Source organism: Giraffa tippelskirchi, chromosome 3, assembly GCF_054371585.1.
Source record: "Giraffa tippelskirchi isolate mGirTip1 chromosome 3, T2T-mGirTip1v1.2.pri, whole genome shotgun sequence".
NCBI lineage: Eukaryota > Metazoa > Chordata > Mammalia > Artiodactyla > Giraffidae > Giraffa > Giraffa tippelskirchi.
The window spans coordinates 79,218,628-79,246,568 of record NC_137277.1 but is presented as its reverse complement, the minus strand read 5'-3'; the positions used below and the strand labels follow the sequence as shown (position 1 = coordinate 79,246,568).

At 33.8% G+C, this 27,941-nt stretch overlaps 1 protein-coding gene across 5 annotated transcripts in view; it reads right to left on the bottom strand.

Annotated features, from left to right (window-relative positions):
- Positions 1-353: 353 nt before the first annotated feature.
- Positions 354-27,941, bottom strand: part of CWC22 (CWC22 spliceosome associated protein) — a 63,932-nt gene continuing 36,344 nt past the window's right edge. For 4 of the 5 annotated variants that reach the window (XM_081579467.1, XM_081579468.1, XM_081579471.1 and 1 more), the window contains exons 9-20: positions 26,265-26,400; positions 25,968-26,174; positions 25,818-25,880; positions 20,501-20,605; positions 19,126-19,207; positions 15,522-15,582; positions 10,911-10,988; positions 10,137-10,289; positions 8,436-8,563; positions 6,635-6,736; positions 6,318-6,535; positions 354-1,815 (exon numbers count right to left, since the gene is read on the bottom strand). In XM_081579467.1, coding sequence (XP_081435593.1) covers positions 1,247-1,815; positions 6,318-6,535; positions 6,635-6,736; positions 8,436-8,563; positions 10,137-10,289; positions 10,911-10,988; positions 15,522-15,582; positions 19,126-19,207; positions 20,501-20,605; positions 25,818-25,880; positions 25,968-26,174; positions 26,265-26,400 — 1,902 coding nt within the window. In that variant the 3' untranslated portion in view covers positions 354-1,246. Of the gene's footprint in view, positions 1,816-6,317; positions 6,536-6,634; positions 6,737-8,431; positions 8,564-10,136; positions 10,290-10,910; positions 10,989-15,521; positions 15,583-19,125; positions 19,208-20,500; positions 20,606-25,817; positions 25,881-25,967; positions 26,175-26,264; positions 26,401-27,941 lie in introns of those variants that run through there. The other variant, XM_081579472.1, reaches the window with a different exon arrangement.

Below are 27,941 nucleotides of genomic sequence, written 5' to 3'. Positions count from 1 at the left end.
CATGGGCTCAGTCGTTGCCACTCTCTGGCTCTAGATCACAGGCTCAATAGTTGTAGCACACAGGCTTACGTGCTTCTTGGCATGCGAGATCTTCCTGGACCAGGGACCAAACCCGTATCTCCTGCATTGGCAGGCAGAGTCTTTACCACTGAGCCACCAGGGAAGTCCCTATACTCAAGTTCTTAAATAAATCAGAGTATGCCCAAAAGCCAAACTTTAAAATGGTTTGATTTTTTAAAATGGTTTAAGATTATTCTTGAATCTGGACACTGGCTAAAATGGATTTTATGTACTCTTAAGGTGAGCAAGTACAAATATTTTACTTAGTAAATGAGGTTTAATGTCAGCAAATCTAAAATTTCAGAGGCAATATTTTATTTCAAAAAGTAATAAATAGTATGGTCACATAGTAATTGGTGAGAGTTACAAGGATAGCAACTCTTAAAATTCTTATAAAAAAACAAATTATTTCACAGTTGGTCTTGCCTACATTTCTCATGATGCATGTTTTCCAATAACCTATTAATCCACATTAAAACTTAAATACATATTAACTTACCAACAGTGATAGAACTTCAAGGCTGAGAAAAAGCACTAATCACAAAGAATTTCAATTAAAAGTTAACCTAACAGTCCAGAAAGAAATGTTATCAATGAGAGAAGTCCTAATTATTAAATAAGATAGCTGTGTATCTGTTTAAAGACTAACATACACCTAGCTTCACTGAAACACTTCTGAAAAAAAATTATACGTATTTTGTTAAAGACATAAAATTAAACTTAAAATAATTCCTCTACTTAAAAAAAAGCATGACTCCTAAGAAAAGTTTATAGTATCTCATTAACAAAGCAAAAACCTTAAAAAGGTTCATCTATTTTGGTCTTCAGTTACAACTAAAAAGTCACTAACAATTCATTATAATAATCGTATAAACAATTAGAAACATTATCAGAAAAAAAATTTGATGATAAAAAAATCATCAATTCAATGAGCATTTGATTGTTTTATTAACAAAATATAGGCAAGAATTATAACCCTCTCTGGTGAAACTTCTCAAATAATTTTATGTAGAAGGCCTTGAGATGTATCAATTATAAAACATATTAAAATGAAAACACTTTTTAAATGTACAAATACAAACCAGTACTTTATATAAGAATTCTCTACAAACTTTGTCAATCGATGTAAAAAATAATTTGTTTCAACTGAATATAAGGCATGTTCAGTTTCTGTGATTTTGCAGAATTATTTTTTTTGCTTTGTTGGAGATTTTTCTCTTCGCCAGTCCTGATTTTTCTTTGATTCTCCGGATTGTTCAGAGTATCGGCTAGATTTTTCCCATCGCCTCTCAGCACCGTTCTGATACCTATCTTCTTCACTTCTAGAACCTGAATGTTTTTTATTTTTTTCTCTTGACTTGGATCTATCTTTCCTTCTAAAATTTTCCCTGTCCCTATTTCGATGTCTGTGTTCATTTTCAGAGAAAGAATTTCTTCTCTCTCTTCTCTTTTTGGGATCCCCATGATTATGTTCCAAATCCACGTGTGCTTCTTGGTCTCTGTCATGCACGGCTCTGCTGTAGCTATTTCTCTCAGAAGGAATCCCTCTGTCTGAAGTGTATTTTGTTCCAGAGCCTCTTGAATCTCCGTCTCTGGGTTTCTCTGACCTCCTTTCTTTCTCAGTCCTTGTCTCCTGGTGCCAATGCTCTGGCCTCCTTTCTTCTTGTTTTCTATCATTCATTTCTTGTTTCCTGATCAATTTATCTACTTCTTTACTTCTGTGGTTCCCACGCCCTTTCTTTCTTAGATTTTTAGCTGCATGTGTAAAATGAAATATAGTTAGCTTATATTTTAATATTAATTTCACAACTAAAAAAAAACACACTTATTTATAAATTATAGGTTTGTTTACTAATTCAGACAAACTGAATGAAGAGCCAAATTGACTGAATGCAAAATCTGATAACAGAACAGAATACAAAAAATATAATTCTTTTTTTTTTATAAATTTATTTATTTTAGTTGGAAAAAAATATAATTCTTAAGAATATACAATATAATACATTAGTTACTGAAGTAACTGCTTTGATCCTTAAAACAATAAACAAATGTTTTAAATAAGTTATAGCAAATGTAAAAGTCTTAATGAAATGACTGAAGTGGTATATTTCCACTTACAAATTTTATCCAAAACATAAATTTCAGCCCATATGCATTATGTCATATGAAATACAATGTCATATATGATACATAATTAAAATACAATGATCCTACATGCCAGCAACATCACTTCCTAAAAGGTGGGTTGAGTGGGATGACTGGGTTTGTGTACATATAGGAATACATATTTTTCAAATACAAATCTCTGCCTACAAAAATAATAGTTCTGCTATCAGAGAAGTAGTACCTATGCAAAGAGAAGCTATGTTGCGATCTAATCATAGGCTTTATGAGAGCCACAAAGGCTTGATTGCTAAGAAAACTCTTCTAAGGCCTAGAAACTTTTCTTTTATCAGTTTGTCCACAAATATAAATATTAATTAGAATGAAATATCTTACCCATTTTAAGCTATAAAACACGCTTAACCACTTTGTGTTATTTGCTTTGGGTACATAATCAAAGGTACTGAGATGACCACAATTTCTGTCAAATTCATATGGAAAAAGAAAATATGGTAGAAAGTTGCCTATCCTTGTCCTACCTCCACTCAAATGTACCAGCATCTATTTCTCCTGCCAAATGCCTACCCGTGGAAAACCACCGGTCCTGGTTGGCCACAAAGGACCAATTTCTCTGGTTCCTATCAAGCAGTTCAGCTAAACTACAGCTACCCAAGCAGAAACCATCTGGCTCTGTGTAGAATCAACGCCTCTCTCTGACCCTTCTATATCCCACACTTGGTGCTTCTTGACACCAAAACCTGAGCCCTACAATAATATGCACTTTCCTCTCTCTTTGGTGTTTGCTTTACAATTTTCTAATTTGGTATAAGTTCATATTGCTTTTATGCTATTTAATATGTTACTAATAAAACTGAAAGCTCTCTACTGAAATTGTATGATGAGGCAAATTAATTTTGAATCAGCAAGCTTCCTTATTGCAGCAGTTCATGCTGTGTTATCATCTGTTCTCAAAGCAGATACTATGAAATAACAAATTCTTTAGAGGTGAATGGTAAATGAACAATGTGAGTATATTTCAACTTAAGAATAAAACTTCCTGTGAGTAAACAGAGTCTTGCTCTAACAATATAAATCACTGAGAGTTCCCTAATTCTGGATGCCACATAGTATGTAAAACACTCTGAAGAGAAACAAGTGTGTAAAGACTAGCCTGACCAACCTATTAATAAGGCTGTGAGGAAAAGTGCTGCCTCTCTGAAATACACACTAAAAAAACAAGAAATGACATGCATTTTGGGTAATCAGACTATCTCTTATTTAAATTAAGATATTATGATGAAAGAAAGCAGAGTTGGCCCTGGGGAAAACAACATAGACCTTTTTAAAAAATGGCATATTTGAAAAAATACTTTACTACAGCACTTCCTCTTCCAAGCACGATGAAGAAGATTGTGAAAGACTAGTAATGTTGCTGAAAACAACTAGAAATGCCTGATAAAAGCTTAACATCTGCTATTTAAAGGCACTAAAGATCTGAAACAACTTGAGATGCTATAAGGAAGGAGGTGCTCAAGAAATAAAGGATGGGAGTGTGTCAAAACAACACAGGAGTCAGCTTGAAGGAAATTCTAATTGCCAAAGCTGAAATGATCTGAACAAGAAAATATATGACAGCACTGGACTTTAACCCACAGAATAAGATAAATATCCATGAGTCTACACTGATATATATAACACTATTAATAAATAAATGCAGGGGGCACAACTCTTTCTTACAAGAGAAATTTCATTATTAAATGTAGAAAAAAGGAGACAAATAAAAAAACCACCATTTGGCAAACATTACAGTAACAAGTGTTGCAGATAAGATCCAAAGATGGGTGCAAAAACAGAAGACTGAAAGAGGAGAAAGAAGAGGTCTGCATAGTACTGAATTATCTCCCTATAACATTAATTTATAGAGAAAAACGATTTCCATGAAAAAATCCAGCAGATACCACCATAACCAAGTGATCAAAGTTAATATCACCTATAAGACATATCAATATTATCAACTCCTCAATAAGGCACAGTAAGAACAACACACCATCTCTATGGTATCCTGGCCAAAAATGAATAATCTCATTCTAATCATGAGAACACATCAGACAGATATTCACACTGAGTGACACTGTGCACAGCAAGTGACCAAAGGACTTAAAAAGGGTCAAAGCCACTAAACCAATGAAAGCCTGAGAGAAGCTATCATGGGTTATATAGAAGGCTAAAGAGAAATACAATTAAAGGCAAGAAGGATCCTGGAACAAGAAAAGGGACATCAGTGGAAAAACTGGTGAAATTCAGTATTTTCCCAATGTTAATTTCCTGATTTTGATAACTGAACTATAGTTATGGAAGATACTAACATGAGGGAAAGCTGGGTGAAAGCTATATGGAAATTCTCTGTACTATTTTTGTAAACTTCTTATAAGTCAAAAATTATTTTAAAATAAAAAGTAAACAAGACACCAGTGAGCTGGCAAAAACAAAAGGAGGATCAGAAGGGCCAAGATTCAAGAGAAGGGAGAACCACAGAGAGGTGAGCTGATGTCACCTTCTTCCTGCAAGCATCTGCTGATTCAGGGCTGCTGCTGAGGGAAGAAATCAGCAGAGCTCTGGTAGCCTCGCAGGGCTTAAGAGACAAGAACAGGGCTAGTTATTTGCAATATACACATGTGACAAAAGAAACGTATCCAAAATACACAAAGGCACTTATAAATAAACAGAAAAGGCAACATAATTAAAAAAGGGTTGGGGGAAGCAAAAAACTTGGAACAGCCACTTAACAAAAAGAAAATATTCAAATGGCCAATAATATACAAAATGATGCTCAGCCTCACTAGTGGTCCAGGAAATGCAAATTAAAATCACAATGCAATACCACTGCATACCCACCAAAATGGCTAAAATGAAAATGACAGTTAAAACGTTAGTGAAGATGGGAGCTACTGTAACTCTCATACATGGCTGCCTGCATGTTAAGTTGCTTCAATCATGTCCGATTCTTTATGACCCTATGGACTGTAGCCCGACAGGCTCCACTGTCCATGGCATTCTCCAGGCAAGAATACTGGAGTGGGTTGCCATGTCCTCCTCCAGGGGATCTTCTGGAACCAGGGATCGAATCCACGTCTTCTGCAGCTCCTACACTGCACGGAAATTCTTTACTGCTGAGCCACTGGGGAAGCCCCATACATGGCTGGTGGGAGTGTAAACTGGAATAACCACTTGGAAAGCTGTTCAGCAGTATCTACACACACCCTACAAGCCAAGAATTCCACCTCTAGGAACATATCCAACAGAAATGTGCATACACATACACGTCATCAAAAGATATGTATAATAGCATTCATGGAAACACTATTTATAAATTTAAATTTCCATTGAGTAAAAAGGATAAACGTTAAATATACTATGAAATACTTGCACATACTGAAAAACTATACAGCAATGAGAATGAATGAAAAATAACTAAATGCAATAGTATGGCTGCATCTCACAAACATAAAGTTGAAAGATAAACCAGACATAAAGGAGTTCATAATACATAATTCCAAAGTTAAAAACAGGCAAAACTAATTTAGAGAATTACAAATCAGAACAGGAGCTGCCCTGAGCTAGTGGATGGGAGGAGTGGTAGTAAGCAGGGGAGAGAACAAGGGAAGGCTTCTGGGGTACTACTGGCTGCTCTTGTTCTGGGTCCTGGCTACACGGATATGGTTTATTTATGAAAATTTACACAGCAGTTCATTTATAAGACATGCACTGAATATGTGGTATGTGTCAATTACTAACATAAGGCTTCACTGTTAATACTAAAAAATTAAAATTTCTTTAAAATACAATCATCAGGAAAGCTCCTGCAGATGACAGACATCATGAAAGGCATTTCAGTCAGCACTCAAACAAATATTTGCCAACGGAGTATCTTCATTTTGATGAAGAGGATTCCAAAAGATAATCCTAACATTATAAATATTGAATTCAGTATAGACTGCAACAGTGATAGATGATCATTTATATTATTAATTGTGGCTTTTAAACAAGTGAACTCTAAAATAAATAAGCAATCAAATTTTCTCTTCCCTTGTAAACACCACCAGCAACATACTTGTTAGAAAACAGCACAATCAATTATAAATGAGTTTCGGTACCTGAGGCTGAGCTCTGACTACTGGTGGATGAAGAATCGCTTTCTTCACTAGAAGACTCTGAACTGCTGTCACTGCTGTCTGAATCAGAGGCAGAGGAGTCAGACTCTGAGGAGGAGGACTCGGAAGAGGAAGAGGAGGAGGATTTATTTGGCTCAACATCTGGTTTTTGTGCCACAATGACCTTTGGTGTATTTTTGAGATGCTCACGCAATTCATCCCTGATTAAAAACATAACCACTGTTAGATTCTGCCTCGAAGGAACTATGAGATAAGTTTGAGATAAGTAAGTTGAATAAAACTCTGATAATAATTCTTACGTTAAACCTCCAAGACCAATGGAAGTAAAGAAGTTGATGGCAAATCGAGTGTTTCTTGGGTTATCTCGGGGTAATAATCCTTCAAAGAATGGCTGTAGAGTTCTGAAAAAGAAAATGAACAAAAGAGAACAGATTTCTTAGAGATAAAAAGGCAAAATCCTCATACAGTCATTTTTCAGAATTTCTATATATTGAATTAGTAAATGAAATAGAAGCAAGTGATTTAAAAATCACTGATTAGGTCAGGCTGCATGCTCTCTAAATGACATGAGTAGGGTCAAGTCACAGTTTACTAAAATTGACTTCCAGGAATTTCCCTGATGGCCCACTGGTTAGGACTCAGTGCTTTCACTGCCATGGGCCCCGGTTCAATTCCTGATAGGGGAACTAAGATCACGCAAGTCACGAGGTATGGCCCAAAATAAAGAAATTAAACTGATTTCTATAATTATATGAGAGGAGATTTTTAAAAAAAAAAAAACTTTCATATACAGTCAGAATAGATATACGTATGTAACACATGTAAATCTATGGATACATGTGTATTTATATTTGAGTGTATGTACAGAAAAGTAAAAAAAAGCCCTCCTCTGTTGTACACACACACACGCATGTCTACCCAGTACTGTGCAAGGCACTGGTAGAAGGGGAAAAGCAGTCAAGAGAAATCAAGGGTGAAGACTGTATGGAATCGCTATTTCTCGGGAGGGGAACAAATAGAAAAACAGCAATATCACGTGGTTTTGAGTGACACACTCAGTGGACTAAGCAGCAGAGTTAGGAAAAACCATCTTTCATAGAAAAAGGTAACAATATAAGAAGAATGATTAAGAGTTTGCTGGACAGAACAAGAGAAGGAATTCCCAGCTCTGGAAACAGAGGTAAAGGGGAATGAATCAGCTTATTATTATTGTTTAATAAGCTGGGCGATGTTTGAGCAGCGAGAATGCATCTTGCTGGAGAAGGAGTCCCAGAGCCTGGCAAGTAGACAAGGACCAATAAATAAGTATATGAAGCTAAGAGAAGCAAATGGATTGGCCCAGAGCATGTAGAATTCAGGACAGACCACTGGCGAACATCAGCAAGACAGGCCGAAGAAGAGAGACTGGGAGGAGCAAGGCAGAATGAGAATAAAGTGAGGCGTCAGTGAGCAAGTAGTCAATAGTGTAAGTGAGACTAAGACGTCAAGAGGCCCAAGGACTGTGAAAGACTGGGGGATTTGGCAGGTGATCACTAAGAAAACTTTGAAAGGATTTCAGGAGTAGGAATGGAGTAGAAGTCAATGTAAGTGGTAATGGGCAATCTGAATACCTGGAAAGTAAGAAAGCTGGGATAGGGATTACATAATAGTCCTGGAACAAAGCCTGAGTTCAGCATAATAATCTAAACAGTTGTATGACTTATAGGACTGACCTTCACTAGTATATGTTTACAATTATCCACTGATAATAAAACATTATCATTCTAAGCCTCAACCTTAGGGTAAAAATGAAATAAAACTACAAATATTCATTACTGGAAAATTCCAGTCAGCATGGAAAAAATAATTTTGCATGTTCTAACTAAATTAAAAGAGGCATGAAATCTGCATTTTCTCTACTTGAACTAAATGACCATTAAAAGTTTCATGTTGTCCCCTGTCACACAGAACATGCAAGTCAGAGTAGTGACTAGTAGATGAAGAATGTCCTAAGGACTTAACACATATTTTTACAACTAAGAGTGGACTTGTGGTTGCTAGAGTAGGAGAATAAAAGTAAGAATAAAAAGTGCTTAATTTAAAATTTACTAATAAACTTACTCATCCTTTAATCTTGCATTAAGTTTAGGAAGACCCATGTATTCGCACAGTTCTTGGAAAAATATTTTCACAAAAATTCTACTGGATGACGTAGTGGTTTCTTCACTCAGTTTTATACATTCAAGAACCTGAAAATTAGAATTAAAAAAAGACATTATTATTTTGGTATTCAAAAGGTAAGACAAAGTGACCAATATCTCTAACTTTCAATGTCCCCTGAAATTATGATTTGTTATCTTCAATAAGAATTATCTGTAAATATCTTCCATTATGCTGATACATATTATTACCTGGGAAAGTTTAAGACTGCTTTTCTATACAAATTTTCAAAATGTTAAGATGCCACAAAAGTAAAGTTCATTCTCTTTCCTGAGTAATGTGCTTTTTATAGCAGGGAGGAATATTGTCTTTAGCATATAATGCTAAGATTACTAGCTCCTAAAACCTAGTCATCAAAACGGATGTTACCATATTGTATGTCCAGTGCATACAGTACGTGAGAAGGGTAAAGACCAAGAATGATGGCTTCTTCTGAACAGTTAAGACTAGGGCTTAAAAACTGAAGCTCATAGAGAGATATTTTAGGGTGAAAAAAAGTAAAAGCAACCTCCAGGTTTTAATGGATCATGTGTTCCAGGAGCTTACTATTTCAATTGTTTAAAACTTTGGTTTCATTTTCCTAGAGAAGGAAGAAAAAAACAAAGTAAAAAAGTTTAATATCCTGCTGAGTTAGCTTACAAATGCCTATTAAAGTAGTGGGACACACTTAGTACTTAAGTATTACAAAAATCTATCCCATGTTTATAAGCTCAACAATGTTGTTTAATTCTACACTGGGTTGTAGTATTCTACAATATGATCCTCTTTCTTCTTGGATAGAATTTCTTTCGAATTTTTCAATTCCTTCAGCCTAATCTACCACTTTTATTCTGCATTATTACCATGGGCATCTTACTTACCTCTTCTGTTATATGGTATTAACCTCCTTGAAAGCAGGGACCATATATAATTCATTTTGGAAGCCCAGTGTCTCTCTCTGGGCACAGAGTTGATGACTAAACAAATGGTTGTTTAATGAACAGTAGTTGTACAATTAAGTGGCAGCATAATGAATGCAGTTCAAATTCCAACCCCGTGTACATTTCCCCATCGAGAGTATCTTTCCTTGTTCCAACTATGACTACAGGAACTCCTCCCAAACACTTATCCAACTTCAGTGTTGGCTAAGAAAAATACATCCTGCCAGAACAGTCATTTCTCTCATGTCCTTACCAGAGGAACTTCTGATAGTTACTCCATCAGGAAACAGGCAGTAACTCAGAGGATCATGTGCCACCAAACTTTGCTGTACATGGATAAGAGTGTGCACACACATGAATGCACACGGAGAAGATAAAAAAAACTGTGTTTGTTCTGAAAACATTCCTAGGTATCACTTTCAAAAGGCATTGTAATGTTTAGACTATTAATATCATTCAAAACGTTGTTTCTTATGTTCATACACTGTTTAGTTAGCTTTTTGATACCACATTATATGAATATAACCTCAAAGAGTGCCATTATAGTAGATGTTTGCTCCATATGTCACTTTAAAGTACACTGCCTACATAGGAAAAGTATGGCTATGTTACACTTAATAATATTTATTTCAGAACAAAAGGGGATTAGGAAAGAAGCACAAATATTGATTCATCTACTTACGCTCCATGGAAGTGAATCAGTGTATAAAAGGTGAGCAAACATCTTAGCAACATTTCTCAATTTGTTTGTTTCCAAGCGATGGATGGTATCATATTGTTCTTTGAATATACTTTCAAAGGATTCCATGTATTCTTTTTTTAGCATGCAAAATCGCTAATAAATTAAAAATAAAAATGTCAACACCATTATGAGCATATTAAATCTGAATTTTACTCAATCAAAAGTTAATAAATATTTGTATATCATATCAATCTTCTCTGCTGTATAACGGGATGCTTAAAAAAGAAGTTAATTTATACCACCCCTATCTACCTGGGATTTATATGCTAAAACAAAGTTATACACATGGCTTCACCGATACACACATTTATATAAGATAAATATACTTCTCTATGGGCTAAGTTTGGATTCAAAAAATTATTTTAGCTCATGCTTTATTTATGTCGTCTGAACACGAACTTGACCAGAAACTGCTGTGAAAGAAAAGACAGCATTTAACTGTCTCTTTGGGAAATTGTTACAAAGCATGCGGAATGCCTCAAAGTTCTGGCAGAATGATACCTAATGTTAAAGAACTACAAACAGGAAGTGGGAAGGGAGGAAGCTACAGAGATTGGGAAAATTGTGGAAGGGAAAACTGATTTGTTTTCAGCAAAGATATGTTAGTATATTAGACCAGGCGACAAAGCAGACACATTAATTCACAATACTCATGTTCAGAATTATCCTTGTGATTTCATCAAAATCCAACATGAAAATGAGGTTGGAACTCACCCCAGCTAATAAGCCAAAAAATTTCTCATATGTCCTTTGTTGGGCACAGCAATCAAGTATCATGTTGCAGAGTTCTTTCTGTTTGGAAAAAAATTACGTTAATGATTCAAAACACAATGAATCCATGCTGTGTGATAATTTATCAATATGACAAAGATAGCCTGAATTGTTAAATAAGGTTTTAAAACTCTGTGAAGTTGAGTTATGAAGACAAAACAAAAAATTCAACCTATGTCAAGACTATAGTTTTTTAAAGTCTTCTGTTTGGCTAACAGAAATTCCATGTCATTTATGCTAAACAGACTGCTAATAAAATTCTAAACTCATGTTAAGTATGAGCCACTTCAAGAAAACCTAGTAGAGGAAACAGATACATCAACAAAAAGAAACTAAATATATCGCATTCTAAAAAGATTCTACACAGAAATCTTTTAAATACGGACCACCAATACAACATTTAAACTGAATTATCAAGAATATATTTTGTTAGTACGGAAAAGGCAAAACGTGGTGAGTCTTTACAGAGAATAAATGCACACAACTTCAATGCTAACATAATGACCGCCTTGTTGACAAGAAAATACATTTAAAAGATCAACAACAAAAAAGACCTTTGTGGCTAAGATTTTTAGCCTCAAAATAAATGTTACGCTTATAGATCTGTTCATAGATGAATCTAAATAAATAGATGGAATCATTCCATAACTGCTCTTTCTACACTGTCCAATCAGTTATTTTTGTGTCTTGAAAACTCCTTTGTGAAAATTCTGTTGAACTATGAAATGCAAGAGTTAATCCAAGATTGGGAAATACCAACATCACAAATTACTTATAATGAATAAATATTATTTAATTCCTGAAATAACCCTAATGAAATATGTATCAATTACAGCAATTTCAGAGATGAAGAAACTCAGGAAATATGGACAAATCGATGGAGACAAAATGAAAAAGAGAATAACCCTAACCCTAACTCTGAGTACTGCTAAACAGACTAAAGATCTTTTTCTACAAAACATTTCTTATCAGAAAGTTTGAAAGTAATTTTTTATAAATACATTAACTGTAGTGTATTTACTTTCTATAAACAGAAAGTAAGCTTATAAAATAAACTATATACTCTTTCAGTTCACTTTTATTTTACCTTTATATTTTCAATTAGGAATTCTGACATTTTTGTCCTTTGATAACATGAGATACAATCTATTAATATGTAATTATTATACATATTTTAAAAAATGAGGTCTTTATGCATTTACTGGAAATATCCATGTGCACCATCAGATGACACCATCCAGATGACATCCAGATAGCACCACCCTTATGGTGAAATCGATGAACTAAAGAGCCTCTTGATGAAAGTGCAAGAGGAGAGTGAAAAAGTTGGCTTAAAACTCAACATTCAGAAAACTAAGATCATGGCATCGGGTCCCATCACTTCATGGCAAATAGATGGGGAAACAATGGAAACAGTGGCTGACTTTATTTTTTTGGGCTCCAAAATCACTGCAAGTGGTGACTGCAGTCATGAATTTAAAAGACGCTTGCTCCTTGGAAGAAAAGCTCTGACTAACCTAGACAGCATATTAAAAAGCAGAGACATTGCTTTGCCAACAAAGGTCCATCTAGTCAAAGCTATCGTTTTTCCAGTAGTCATGTATGGATGTTAGAGTTGGACCATAAAGAAAGCTGAGTGCCAAAGAATTGATGCTTTTGAACTGTAGTGTTGGAGAAGACTCGTGAGAGTCCCTTGGACAGCAACGAGATCCAACCAGTCAGTCCTGAAGGAAATCAGTCCTGAATATTCAATGCAAGGACTGATGCTGAAGCTGAAACTCCAATACTTTGGCCACCTGCTGCAAAGAACTGACTCATTGGAAAAGACCCTGATGTTGGGAAAGATTGAGGGCAGGAGGAGAAGGGGACAACAGAGGATGAGATGATTGAATGGCATCACCGACTTGATGGACATGGGTTTGAGCAAGCTCCAGGAGTTGATGATAGACCAGGAAGTGTGGTGCGCTGCAATCCATGGTGTCGCAAAGAGTTGGACATGACTGAGCGACTGAATTGAACTGAACTGACTGATCCATGTGCAAGAAGGAAGGGGGACCCTGAAGAAGCACAGAACACTTTACAACTGTGCTGTCCAGTGTGGTGGCCCCTAGCAATACATAGCTATTTAAATTTAAATTACTCAACATTATAAAATTCAATTTTTAGTTTCTTAATCATATGTCACATTTTAAGTACTCAGAAGCCACAGGTGACCGGTATAGTGGCCACTGTACTAAAAAGGGAAGAATATGAATATTTTCATCACTGCAAAACGTTCTATTGGACAGCGTTATTCGAGAAGCTGATAATCTACTTATAAAACTATCTAATGAAAGGCCTCTCTTCACAATATAAGGTTATTTTTAGATGTAATTATAGTGCTAGATTATTATTCTTTTTAAAGGTTAGTCACAAGTTGCCTCAATTAAAATGTTTATAAGTGTCTAAGTTCTGAAGAGATGTACTTTGTCAAAATTTAATATAGTACTAAAAAACCTAAATAGCCTTTTCTGAGTTCTGCCACACAACGTTAATTCAATATATTAAAATGTATTTTCAACTTCTACCAACACTGTATCTTACAATAACATAACACTTAATCAGGTTTTAAACAATATAACATGCTAATACGCTGACAGCATTGCTAATAAGGTCAGCTCTACCTGCAAAACAAATTACTTTCTTTCTGAGACTAAATGAAATTATAAGAGTTATTCCCTGTGGCATAAAATAATTAAATATTTTAACATTTTAATTAAATATCATAGTGATTTTAGGAGATTCTTTTGAGTGCATGAAAACAGATGCACTTAGACACTCTTCCAAATGTTATCAAAATATGTTGAAGTTCTCAGCAGAAATGCTACAGGCCGTAAGAGAGTGAAAAGCCATATTCGACATGAAGTAAAAAAAAAATTTCTAGCAAGAATGATCTACCTAGCAAATAATCCTTCAGATATGACGGAAAAATAAATATTCTGGTCTGTGGTTTCAAGGGAAAAAAATGGTGAAGTTAAGTTTTAGAACAACTATCCTCTGCATTAATAACATTTTTAATAATAATTATATTCAGGAAATAACATAACAAGATCATACCATAACTTTAGTTTCACTTATAATTTTAAAGGTTAATTCACTAATTTATTCCCTTCCAATGGCAATACATCAAGTATACCCATAATACATATAAGGACACTATTATTAATATATCAATAAATAAATTTTAATAGGGAAAAAATATATATTTTTAATTTGCAAAGAATAATCTCTTCTCAAAATTTCATACCATGGTATTTCAAGAACTAATCTACATTCTTAAACAAAGATTGGGACGCTTTTTCCAGAAAAGACCAAACAAGTATTTCAGCTGTTACTGGCCATATGTTCTCTGCTGCAACTAGTCAATTTTGCTGCTATAGGGCAAAAACAATCACACACAATACATCAAACAATGGGTAAGGCTGCACTCCAATAAAACTTTATTAACAAAAATGGGCAGTGGGCCTGTGCCACAGTATGCCAATCCCTGTAACAGAACATATTTAAGGCTTGAAGTCAAAGGACTTCCATGCAATGTTAACTTAGCTCAGACAGTCAAGATCTTTTAGAATAACCAGAAATCAAACAGCCTATTAGAGCTGAAACATTCACTCTGGACCTATGCTGAGTCTACTACATGTAAATTAAGATGTGAAAAACCAAACCCTGAAAGCCTTTGCTTCAAATTCCAAGCATCCAAAATTTAGATGGGCAGGGAGCAATATACGTAAGGAAAGAATTAGAAAAAAAAAAAAAACCTAAGATAATCTTTTCAATCTAACCTTTATTATCCTTGGTATTAGGGTTCCATGATATTTTGAACAGTTAAGTGTATGTACTGAGTTATAAGACTATGAGTCCCATGGGCTAAGAGGGGGCTAAAATGTACTTTATGGATAGCTGAATCCCTGACACCTTACAGAATGCCGGACATGTAGTATATGCTGAATGTGCTCAGTTGCTAAGTCACGTCTGACTCTTTGTGGCCCCATGGATTGTAGCCCACCAGGCTCAGACTCTGTCAATGGGATTTCCTAGGCAAGAATACAGAGTGGGTTGCCATTTCCTTCTCCATATATGCTGTATACATTTTGTTAAATGAATTAATGAATAAAAAAAATGGAACAGGTTCTTCTATATCCAATTCAAGTAATGTAACAAGTATGGTGATCTTTACAACTTCTATGACAAAAGAATGCCTTAGTGCATAAAGTAGATGGACCAGGTACTTCATTAAAGAATAAACTTCCTATTGTATTTAAGGCACCATTTGATTTATAGGCAACCACTCAGAAACCTGTGTAAAGTGTGGTGGTTCAGAGAGACTTCCTCCTTTTCTCATACCTCAAAGAAGCAGTTGATTTAAATCACTGGAATGAGCAGCATATATGAAGCACTGAGTCACTGATTCATTTCATGAAACCTATTAACTATCTTAAACATTTTTATAACATACGTATATATATTTTATAACATATATATATATTTCCTAATAGAAAAAAAGTACTAACTTACTGTTTGACTCTCAGGAAACTCCATTTTTAGCAACTTGTGAGCACATTCTTCAAAATCTAAACTGTAGAGATAAAATGGTCACAATAGTTAGGTTAAAAATAGCAGCATATTTAAGTTGTAGCACTCTTTCATATTTAGGAATCTTACCTTAATAATTGTCTAAACATTTTCTTCTATAATTTCATATTATTGTACTGTATATATAAAAAGATAAGGTTTTTAACTCTACAAAGAATGAAGTACTGATACATATTATGACATGGGGGGACCTTGACTGATGCTAAGTGAAAGAAGTCAGACATCAAGACCACATATAGCATAATTCCATTTATATAAAAAGTCCAGAATGTACAAATTCATAGACACAGAAAGCAGACAAATCGTTATTACACTGCTAAATATTTCCACTTTTCCCTGATCCACGTTAGGAAGAGATAAAAGATGTTTCAAGAGCCCAGCATGACATCCAGAGCTTAATCACCACACTTACAAGTTATCTTGATTCATATCCAAACATAGGGCTTTTATACTATATAAAAAGTTAGTATAAAAACAGTAAATAACTAAAATCACTTACAAAGAAAGGAATTTGTTTTTGTATAACATTCATATAAATTGCATGAAAAATATCTTCAATATGCTTTACTTAGAGAATTATCAAACTCAGTGTGAACTTTATTCAGGAATAATGCCAGTATCTTTTGATAACAGCAATATAAAATAATCACCCACTGAAATATAATGATAATGAATTTAGTTTTATAGTTCATCAGTAATCCTCAGCTTCTATTACTTATTGGGTTTCACAAGCACAAAAGGGTAATAATTCAGGATGGTAGAATGGAATTAAAAAAAAAAACTAAAAATGAAAAAAAGAAGTCTATCAAGAAAGAGCGTTCATACACGTAATATTAAATAATAACTAGCACTAAGATTAAAATAGCTAACTGTAGTTGATAAACTTCAATAATACAGTAATACGAAAAAGTATTTTAAAAAATGTGACATTTTCTAGTTTTTATTTTTTAAAAAACAGAATTAGTATTTAGGAAAAAAATCCTGTAATTTCTGAAAAACAAGTCAAGTAGTTCATGGAAAATTTTTACAACTTTCCTTTTGTCTAATAAGTGAAGAATCAAAGAGAAGGTATGACAGTATTTTCCTTGTTCTTGTTTTAGTTGAAAAGTATTTGGTGACTCCCTATCATGATTGTTTTGAAGTTGCACTAAATGTAAATATTAAAGAAATTATTAACTTTGCTTGCTGTTTTAAACCAAACATATTCCAGAATTAACAGTGACTGAGGGAAGGGTAAAGAAAATAGATTTTACATAATGCCAGTTTTCAATGGTTTGTTGATGTCTCCAATCTAAGAAACTTCAAATTGTTAAGGACATTACTCCAGTAATACAACATCAGACTGGAACATCACTAAAAACCAAGAACAACCCAGAATGTCCAACTTTCAATAGCAAAGTTAACTGTGTAGTTCAATGTTTGCATAAATAAAAGAAGATTGTTTAAAGAGCCAGAACAGTAAAAAGATCAGAGTATTGGTGAGGTCAGTCAAGAAGTATAAAAGGAAAGAAAATTAAAAAAATAAAATCCCCAAATAGTTCAGTCACCAGAACTTGGTTTTGTTCACAAGATTTCCAAAAGTGAACAGTTTATATAAATAATCCAACCTCCTCTCAAAATAATCACTGTTGATACTTTAGTGTATTATTTCTAGAACCTGCACACCTACTTATACAATTAAGATAATGCTATCAGCATGGTGCCATATATTCTATATTATTAGTTTTTTATCCCCAACTAACATTAAATCAGACCACTTGCCCACATCAATACTAATTCTCCATTAACCTAATTTTTAATAGTGGCATTAAACATGAAAACACTTTGATTATTCATATTGAGCAATAAGACTTTTCTCTCTCTTTTTTGCACTGAACAATTCTCTGTATAATTCTCTGTCAATATGTATTTCTTTAAGAAATATAATGAAAAAGAAGGGTCAAATGGCAATCAAACTAAGTCATTGATTCATGCTACCAAAAGGCTTTCCAAAAGGAATGCACCAATTTAAATTTCCACCAAAAATCTTTCTGTGTATCTAACTGACATCATCATTACTACTGAGTACTGTTGCTTTAAAAAAAACAGACCACTTTAGCTGTTTTAATGACAAACAATATTAATTATTCATCTAGAATATTTGTTTGATAACATTTTTATGTTTTATAATCCCATTACCTGAGTCTCCCAAACATGTCCTTTAAATACCTTTTTATCAAAGTCGTGTTTACTTCCTAAAATTATTTTTACTAGGCATTTAGAGGCTGAAAACATTTAACAAATAATATATAAGGTGGTATTTATTGTACTGTTACTAGAATCGGTAGCACTATATATCAGCGTCGGTCACTTGTCTAATGTTTCAGTTTTTCAAACATTTTTGTGTGATTCAGAGGTTATTATTATCAAGGTTAGATCACCTAAAAAATAAAGTTTCTTTAAAATAATCATGCAAAGAGCTCCACTGTGACTCTTCAAAGTTAACGTTAACAGCAATAGTAAAACAATGAATCTGCTCTTTACAACTGATTACCATTGAATTTCTTAAAAAAGGACAAACAAAAGGTCAAACTCTAAAACTCTAAGAATAGCTACTTATAACAAAAATTTCTCATTATCCACTTTTAAGTTTGTATAAGAAAATATTAGTTTTTTTCTTTCATGTGAAAGGCAAAGAAACACGTAAGGGTAAAGCAAAAAAAATTCTAACTAACGTTTTGCTGTTTAACATTTCTCTTTTTGAAGATGAATCTAAGCCAAAAACTTTTCAGACAGACTGAAAACAAGATGACTCCTACTTATGAATCATTTTTGCTATTACATCATACTAAATGGAAATATACAAAACCTAGTAACAAAACAAAACAGGGAAAATATTCCTTCTCCACTGTAAAATATAAACATGGTGCCCACTAAATCAATAGGTTGATTCCCATTGAAAACAGATGTACTCAGCATTTAATATTTTCATTTATTTCTCTTTAAAACTAACCTCACAGCCTTCAAAGGGAAAAGGTTGTTTTCATGACATCATAGCAGTTCTTGCTTAATATTATTTCAAAGAGTCCTTAAAACCTTCCTAAGTCTATTTCCTACTTCCATTCACATTCATTTCCATCTGCACAACAAATCAGTGTCCAAATATCATAACAAAATTTCTCTGCTTAGAGCCAGAGTTAGAAAGCAAATTAGAAAAAAATAAAACATTAAACTTCCACTACACAATACTGTGCTAACTCTGTAATACAGAAATGTTTTCAGATTGTTAGTGATATTTAATTGTAAGAAATGACATAACTTAAAAAAATTTTAACTAGGTAACAGTTAAAAGTAAAGACAAATTGCTCCCGTAGATTCCTAACAACAGCAGGAATCTACAATCTGGGACTTGGGATGGTGGCAGAGAGGAAAGCAGTTGGCGAATCCCTGCAACAGTGTCCAGTTTTCTGTTACCAGATTCTAACAATCCCATCTCTTTGCCCATCCCCTGTCAAAAATTAGGATCAACTGAGCTACCGTATCTTACCTTGACTGAATAGCAAGATAAATGGTACGACGAAATGAGACTAGATTAATTTCTGTTTTGTCATGAATAGTCACCTTTTGTCCTGAAATTAAACATAACAAAATTATAAAACTACAAAAATAAATGAAGAACTGAAAATGTATCCCTTTATAGTAATGTTTTCATAATCTTTTTAGAATCTATGAGTTTAACATAATATGCTCTTCTACAGTGTAAGTTAGTATTAATATTTATAGAATTCAACATAACTATTTCTAGTCTTTTGCCATATCTTAGAGTATTTTAATAAGTTTTGTCAGCTCAAAGAAGTCCAGAGCTAAACCAAGAAAACTATTTTTGTTTCTGGGTCACCTGCTCATTTAGACATTATAAAAGGCTGCACTTAAACTGTTGTTAGGGAAAACATTATTTCTATGTTTATAAACAGTTATCTTGATAATTTCAAAGAAGTATAAATTATGGATAGAAATTCAGGTTCAGAGAACACTGGATCATCATGACAGGTTGGATGGGTCCAATACAAATATGAATATTTGTTGAACTTTTATCTTATCTGATGCATGAAAACTTTATAAACATTTAATAGTTTTTATTTGAACTGTATTTTCACATAAGACAAATTCTAAAGTTAAATGTTAACTTGGTTAGGAGACATTCTAAATCAAAAAGACACTGGAAAAAATTAAACATATTTTTATAAATTATGTTGTAGAAGAGCTACTATACTCTAAGACAGAACTAAAATATATTATATCCTAGAAGGGAAAGTTATACTTTTAATATTTTCAAATATGTAACATAAGCAAATAGTGACTAGTGTATATATATTCTGATGTTTTAATGGAGACTTAACCAAAGTAAAGTTCTGAGCTTATTTTCCTATGAAATAATATAATTAAAGCTGAAGAGGAAGGACATCATGCCTGCTTACGTACAAATATAGCTTTTGGCTTCCCCAATCTATTTTTCCAAAATGAAGAGCAAATATCTAGTCACTCGCATCTGTCACATTCACGCCACAGTAACATAAATCACATGTACTCAACATGAATGCATCTTTTTCATAGTTCATAATCAAAGTCATAAAACATCAAATTTAAATTATGCTGGTATTAAAAAATGAATTTCCTTGTTTCATACTTTTAAAGTAGGCTCTTTCAACCTTGCCAACGCTGATATTTTGGGCTGGATAATACTTTGCTGTGAGGGGCAATCTTGTGACTCATAGGATGTTTAATACATTCTTTGCTTTCACCCACTAGGTAACAGTAGCATCTCTCCCAATACTCCACAGATTAAGAATCACTGTTTAGAGGATTATATCTGATTATTCTGGGAATATATTTTACAATTTTATTTGCAGCTACACTTTTACCTTCTTCATCTTCTTCTCCCTCTTCCTCCTCTTCTTCCTCCTCCTCTTCACTACTTCCAGCATCTTGGTCTGTGTTTGAGTCACTATCTCCTTCATCAAGAATTTCTAAAAGAACAAAGTTAAGTTTAGGGAAACGTGAATGAGCAAGGGATATAAATGTATCTCATTCTGGGAAGGTAATTCTCAGTTCACTACAACACACAGTGGTGTAAGAGTTTATCAACCAACAAAAATGATCACACAGGTCTCATGTTATTACCTAGGTACTCAGAAAGCATTATAACTAATTAGACTAGAGAAAACCATATGTATAATTCTTCTGCCAGAGAGAAAGCAGCCATGAAATAAGCAAGGGATGAGAAGAACAAAGAAAAAGTAGATGAAAGTTTTCCAAAAGAGCAGAAGCACTGGAAGGATAAATTAGGAAGAGAAATTAGCATAATGGAGAATGGAGTCAAAATATTACTAGTTCATCACCAGAAAGAAGGTAAGTCTATTATAACAAGCTAAGACGAGCAATAGAAAACAAGAATTTAGCCTAAGAAAGTTTTCTGAAAGACAGACAGAAAAAATGCATCATTTAGTATTCACTCCCTGATGGCTAAGATGGTAAAGAATCTGCCTGCAATAAGAGACCTAGGTTCAATCCCTGGGTCAGGAAGATTCCCAGAAGAAGGTAATGGCAACCCACTCTAGTATTCTTGCCTGGAGAATCTCATGGACTGAGGAGCCTGGAGGGCTACAGTCCATAGGGTCATAAAGAGTTGGACACGACTGAGTGACTAACACATTTAGGTAGTGAATGAAATTTAAATAGCAGTGAGATTTTTATTAAAATGTATACCTATTAAGTAGAACATTATAATTAATTGATAGAATTTTCATATGTGCAATAGAAATGGAAGTCTAAAGGCCTTTAAAAACCTGGTAAGATAAAGCACTTCATTGGAGTATCATTTCTTAAACTACAACTCACATTCAGAACTATTCAAAATTGTGATGCAAAAGACTACATGAGGTCTATCATCATGTTAACAGTAATAAACAAATGACAAAAACTAGAATATTTTGTCCAATGGTATGTGTTCTATCAGTCTGACAAAAGATTTCACAAACCTGGCCAACAATCCCCCTTTGTATTTTTATTATAATCAGACAGATTTTAATACAGTTTTGGGGCCAACTAATTTTTAGGAAAATTCTAATTTCCTTATATTTAACTAAATAGTATAAATCACGAGCCACACGTAATAATGTTAGCAGAAACCCACATACTAGAGAAACAAGTCATTTTACAAAAATGGAGAGTTGTCATTCAGCCCTTAGCTGACACACAAATCTCTTCAAGAATATTTCTAACCAATGTGACTTCAAGAAATGATCTGCAGTGTCTAGTTTATTATTACATAATGCGGCTCAGACAGACCTTTAAAAGGGGAAACTATTTAGTATTCAACAGGAGGAAGACCGGCACTCCTGCTGTTTTCCCAAATGCTGTTAAGACCTAAAACACAAGTACACCTAGGTCACTCTAAGGTGCTAATTACTAAAGCTGTGCCCACTTCCTGCTGCGGTCATTTTTTTTAATGCCAACTCCAGAAGAACATTTTACGAAAGAATGAAGGTCAAATGAATTGTCTAGCTGTTTACATCATCCTCTCCTATCCCTTTACTTTAGGATCTACTTAAAAAAAATCATTTAGGCAATGACAACTGGTTTTTATTAACTAAATAAAGCAGTGGTTTCCAAGTATGGTCTGTGAATCCTGGAGGAAATCACTGAGACCTGCCAGGTGGTCTGCAGGTCAAACTATTTTCATAGTAATACCGATATATTATCTGCCTTTTCACTGTGCTGACATCTGAAATAAAGACGCAAAAGCAACAGGAGTTAAAACCTGCTGCATCCTGAGCACAATCAAGGTATCAAGCTGCATAAGCACTCATTGTACTTTTTACTGCCGCACTAATGTAGTAGGAAAAAAAGCTTCATTAAAGAACGCCCTTGAAGAAAAAATATAAAATTATTAATTTTGTTAAGTCTTAGCCCTTGAGTATCGGCATTTACAGCAGTTTGAGTAAGAAAATATGAAGTTCATATATAGCACTTCTGTTAAAAGACAAATGCACAATGGTGATGGTTATCTCAGGGAAAAAAACTTGTGTGACAGAGGTGCAAGATGAATTACTTACATTTTTCATTTTTACTTGAAAGAATGGCAAACAAACTAGAGTTTTTAGGTATTTACCAGATATTTTCTAAAATATCAACAAAGTAATACTGTTATTTCAAGGAAAATAGCCAACAGTTATTTTCAGATATTTGCCACAATGATCAAAGGAGTTTTCAAGAGAAAATCAGAATTCTGGAAAACACATATCTGTTCCTATAAGCTTGACAGCTTCCTGAAATGTTAAGATTTTTCTGATAAAGACAGGTGGTAATATGAATAAATGTGATTTATTGAGAATATATTAATGTGTCAATTTAACTTTGATAACATTAACACGTTAATACTTGGAAGATGTGAATAACTTAGTGCATCAGTATTTTCCAAATGACTGATGAAACATGTTACAAAATCGTGCTTGGGTAAAAGATCCATTCAAAGTGACAGGCCAACAGATTTTAATGTTAACAAAATAGGAAAATTAATGGATATAATTCAGGTTTCACAGTGCAATTAAATTAAACCTAGATGTCCATCAGCAGACGAATGGATAAGGAAGCTGTGGTACATATACACAATGGAATATTACTCAGCCATTAAAAAAAATACCTTTGAATCGGTTCTACTGAGATGGATGAAACTGGAGCCCATTATACAGAGTGAAGTAACCAGAAAGAAAAACAACAATACAGTATACTAATGCATATATATGGAATTTGAAAGATGGTAACGATAACCCTATATGCGAGACAGAATAAGAGACACAGATGCATACAACAGTCTTATGGACTCTGAGGGAGAAGGTGAGGGTGGGACGTTCTGGGGGAATAGCATTGAAACATGTATATTATCATATGTGAAACAGAACACCATTCCATGTTCGATGCATGAGACAAGCGCTCAGGGCCGGGGCAATGGGATGACCCAGAGGGATGGGATGGGGAGGGAGGTGGGTGGGGGGTCCAGGAAGGGGAACACATGTAAACCCATGGCTGATTCATGTCAATGTATGGCAAAAACTATTACAATATTGTAAAGTAATTAGCCCCCAACTAAAATAAATAAATTTATAAAAAAAAAAAAAGTGACAGGCCAACAGATTTTAATGTTAACAAAATAGGAAAATTAATGGATATAATTCAGGTTTCACAGTGCAATTAAATCATTAAGAAACTACTGGCTATTAAATATTTAATTGGAATAGTGTTAAACAGAAATATACACAATTATAATTCTGAAAAGGCTATTTAAAATACTCTTCCCTTTCCAACTATATGTCTATGGTGAGGTTCAATTTCCTTCATATACTTCAATCAAAACAACCTACTGCAACAGACTGAAATCAGAAGCAATATGAGAATTCAAACGTTTCCCATTAAGCCAGACACTAAATTGCACAAAATATTTAAAACATACAATTTTTTCTTAAATTTCTTTGTTAATAGTTATTTTTATAAAAACATGTAACTTTTGCAAATACGTACTAGGTTTATTATTGTTATTTTGAAATGACCTAGTATTTTATATCGTCTCCATTTAAATTTCCAGTAAGTAAATGTCAATAGATATAACCCACATAAACAAAAGCTCTTTGGAATTCTCAATAATTTTTAAAAGTATAAAGGGATCTTGAGACCACAGAGTGTAAAGAATGCTATAGTAAAAAAAAGTACTACTTTCTTGGCCAACTGCCAAGAACCTAATAAAGAAATGGATGGGGAATTCCCAAGTATAAAAAAAAGGGAAAAAAAACCACTTCTATACCAGGTATAATAAAAATTTCACAAAAATTATTGGTATCTTTTAGGGAGACTACGGAGAAGGAAATGGCAACCCACTCCAGTATTCTTGCCTGGAGAATCCTGTGGACGGAGGAGCCTGGTGGGCTGCTGTCCACAGGGTCACACAGAGTCGGACACAACTGAAGCAACTTAGCATGCTTGCATAGCAGGGAGACTACAGAAAAAGAAATTCATACAAAAAGAAGAAAACAGATTCAAGGGGTTTCTCTATGTTTGGAAACTAAATTTATTAGAGAAAAAGGAATCTGGCTATTGCAGGGAAATGTCCCTACTGTACCAGATTTTAGGATAATGTATAAAATGGGAAGCTTCTTACACTTTTACTTCCCCTTCAGCATTCTACTTCTAAGCATGATTAAAGCACAGAACGCAGCAATGACAGAGTTCTACATCCCTGCTCTCACTTCCGAGGAGCTTTCAGAGCTGTAAGTATTTGTTAGGTAAAATCACAACTCAAGGGAAATAAACTTATAAAATTATTATAGAATTATAATATGTAAAAGAATATAAATAATTATATATTAGAATGATGTAAGTAGCTCTGAATATTAGCTTTAGAAGAAAAATAATGACACACATATTAAAAAAAAAAAAAGTACCAGTGTCTAAATACATGCTCTGTGGTAATATAAAGTACTGTATTTTATTTGTCCTTACACAAACATTTACTCTTATATCAAACAAGTAACTTACTCTAGGTGACTTAGCTAGTAATGGCAGAAACAAAATACAAACCAATATCTATACAGTGCTTATGATATACTAATGATGTAAAATGATAATAATCAATTTATCCAATAAGTATATTAAGCTACCGTGATTGATTTTATCAGAAAGATATAAACCTGCCCTCAAGAAATAATGAAGTATAGAACTTTATAATACAGCATAGCACTTAATCAAATATTAAATTGGTGGCAATTTAAGCAGCAACTCTTAAGTGGAAGTGAAGTTAAATAACGGCCATTGTAATACATGAATATTTCTTAAGAGGGATGAAGCTGAAGAGTTGCATAATTAAATAGAGAAAGAGGAGAAGGAAAATGAGTTAAATAACTTAAAATGAAGTAATACCATGGATAGGACTTCCCTGGTGGGCTATAGTCCATAAGGTTGCAAAAGAGTCTGACATGACTTAAGAGACTAAACAACAGCAACAACAATACCGTGGATAAGCACTAGAAAGAAAAATAATGCATGGGTGAATGGTGAAAAGAGAACGGCTTCACAGAACAAAGATTTCAATAGGCAGGGGTCAGAGTGATCTATACCATTCTATCAGTGTCATACAATTAAATGAACTTCTTCTTTTAAAAGAAAATTATTTTTAAAAGTTCTACATACCCTTCTTAATAGCTCTGTACTTCTCTTCATTCTCCATAAAATTAGGATCCATCTTGAAAACATCTCAAAAACAAATAAACACAAGTTAGTGTTTATTTTCGATATTGACATTTGTTTGTATGCCACTTCCCAATGACCACCCTGACTTACTAAGAACATCTTCTGGATTATAGTCATCTTCCAGAGGAAGCATATGGGTGAACTGATCATCTTCTTCCACTAAATCAAGTCCTTCTAGGATAACAGGGTGGTCCTTGAATCCATCCTTCCTTACAGCAAACATCACTTCAATCATATACTGAACCCTTTTGTCAATTTCAGACTCATGGAGAATGTTTCGAAGGCGTTCAAATATAGCTAAAGTTAAACACAAAGAAAATAAAATAAGCACTACATATTATAATACTCAAACAAAAGCTCAATCTCAAACCAAGGATATATATTTACCATTGATCCCTCTTGGTGACACTTGTGTTAATTTGAGACCACATTCCTTAAGAAAACCAATAGCTACTTCAACACTATCATCTGTTGGTCTTTCCAGAAGCAAAGTGAGCATTTCTAAGCATAAAACTTCATGAGCCTTGAATAGAAAGAAGACACACAAAATGCTTTCACATATATTAATCTACTACTGATGGTAATTTTAAAAATCAGTAAATCTAGTTTTTACAGTGATGATATTGTACATATGATGAGCAAAGTTTCATAATGTACATAAAAATACTCCAAATAAGGGATACAATTTTTCTTTCACTTCCATTATGCATCTGCAAAGAATTTCCTGATGATTTTTCCAAAAATCTTAATTTACTATATTGGATACAACTAGATGATTTATCTCCAGAAGAAATATTCCTCTTATACTCTCTATATAGGAAAGATACACTATCTTTAGGAAATGTCGTAATTAACCTCAAAATAGAAGTTAAAGTCATTTACTAATTTTTAATCTGAGGTATTTTCATAACTACTATATGAAGAAAAGTAACACAATTCTTTTTATAATATCCTTCTCCATGATCACAACTTTACATCCATTTCCCAATTCATTCTTTCAGCAATTCTGTTAGCAAATAGTTCTTAAATTACGTGAATACTAATTTTCTTAGAAAATTTCTTTCTATAGTTTATAGCATACAATGACAGTTTTGAATACTTCTATTTTTATTTAAATCAAACTCTACACTGGCCATGGTCAAAGTTTAGAATCTTATAAACAATGCCAAGTAGAGAGGGAATAAAATTATATTGAGAAGCTTTGCTGTAAAAGAAAACGGACTTAGGAAGCGTGTTTAAAAGACCATACATATGGCTTTTAAAAACTAGACTCTTACTTGAGATGGAGAGACAACTTAGGAAAATATCCTCTTCACATCTAGCACAATATCAAAAATACACACTGCTTTTATTTTGGGAAGACAGGCAAGGTTAAACAGTCTTACATTAGGGACAAGAAACTACTGCCCTGTACCGCAGTTTGGAAGATGCAAGATACTTATCATTTTAACTGGTTTATGTCAATGCCAAAAATATCTCCAAGTGTAATATATTCAAAAACTGAAACATATCTGTGCTGTTATAATCTGTGAAATTAGGTTTATAGACATGTAAAATTAAGTTTCTGTGATCTTAAGTAGAAAATTATCATTGTAATAATATGACTAGGTTAAAATATAAAAGGTTTCTTAAAGTGAGTACCAGAATTTCATGTAGCAAAGAATTAAAATATCATTAAATGTTAGAGAAATAAGACTAAGTGTGACTTCAAAATTCTTCCTCTTATTTATAGATATAATTTTTAATAATAATACATATCTGAAGGAAAACTGTAAGTATGCTGCTGCTGCTGCTAAGTCACTTCAGTCTTGTCTGACTCTGTGCGACCCCATAGACAGCAGCCCACCAGGCTCCTCTGTCCCTGGGATTCTCCAGGCAAGAATACTGGAGTGGGTTGCCATTTCCTTCTCCAACACATGCATGCATGCTAAGACGCTTTAGCTGTGTCCAACTCTGTGCAACCCCATGGACAGCAGCCCACCAGGCTCCTCTGTCCACAGGATTCTCTAGGCAAGAATACGGGAGTGGGTTGCCATTTCCTTCTCCTAACTGTGAGTATGGACG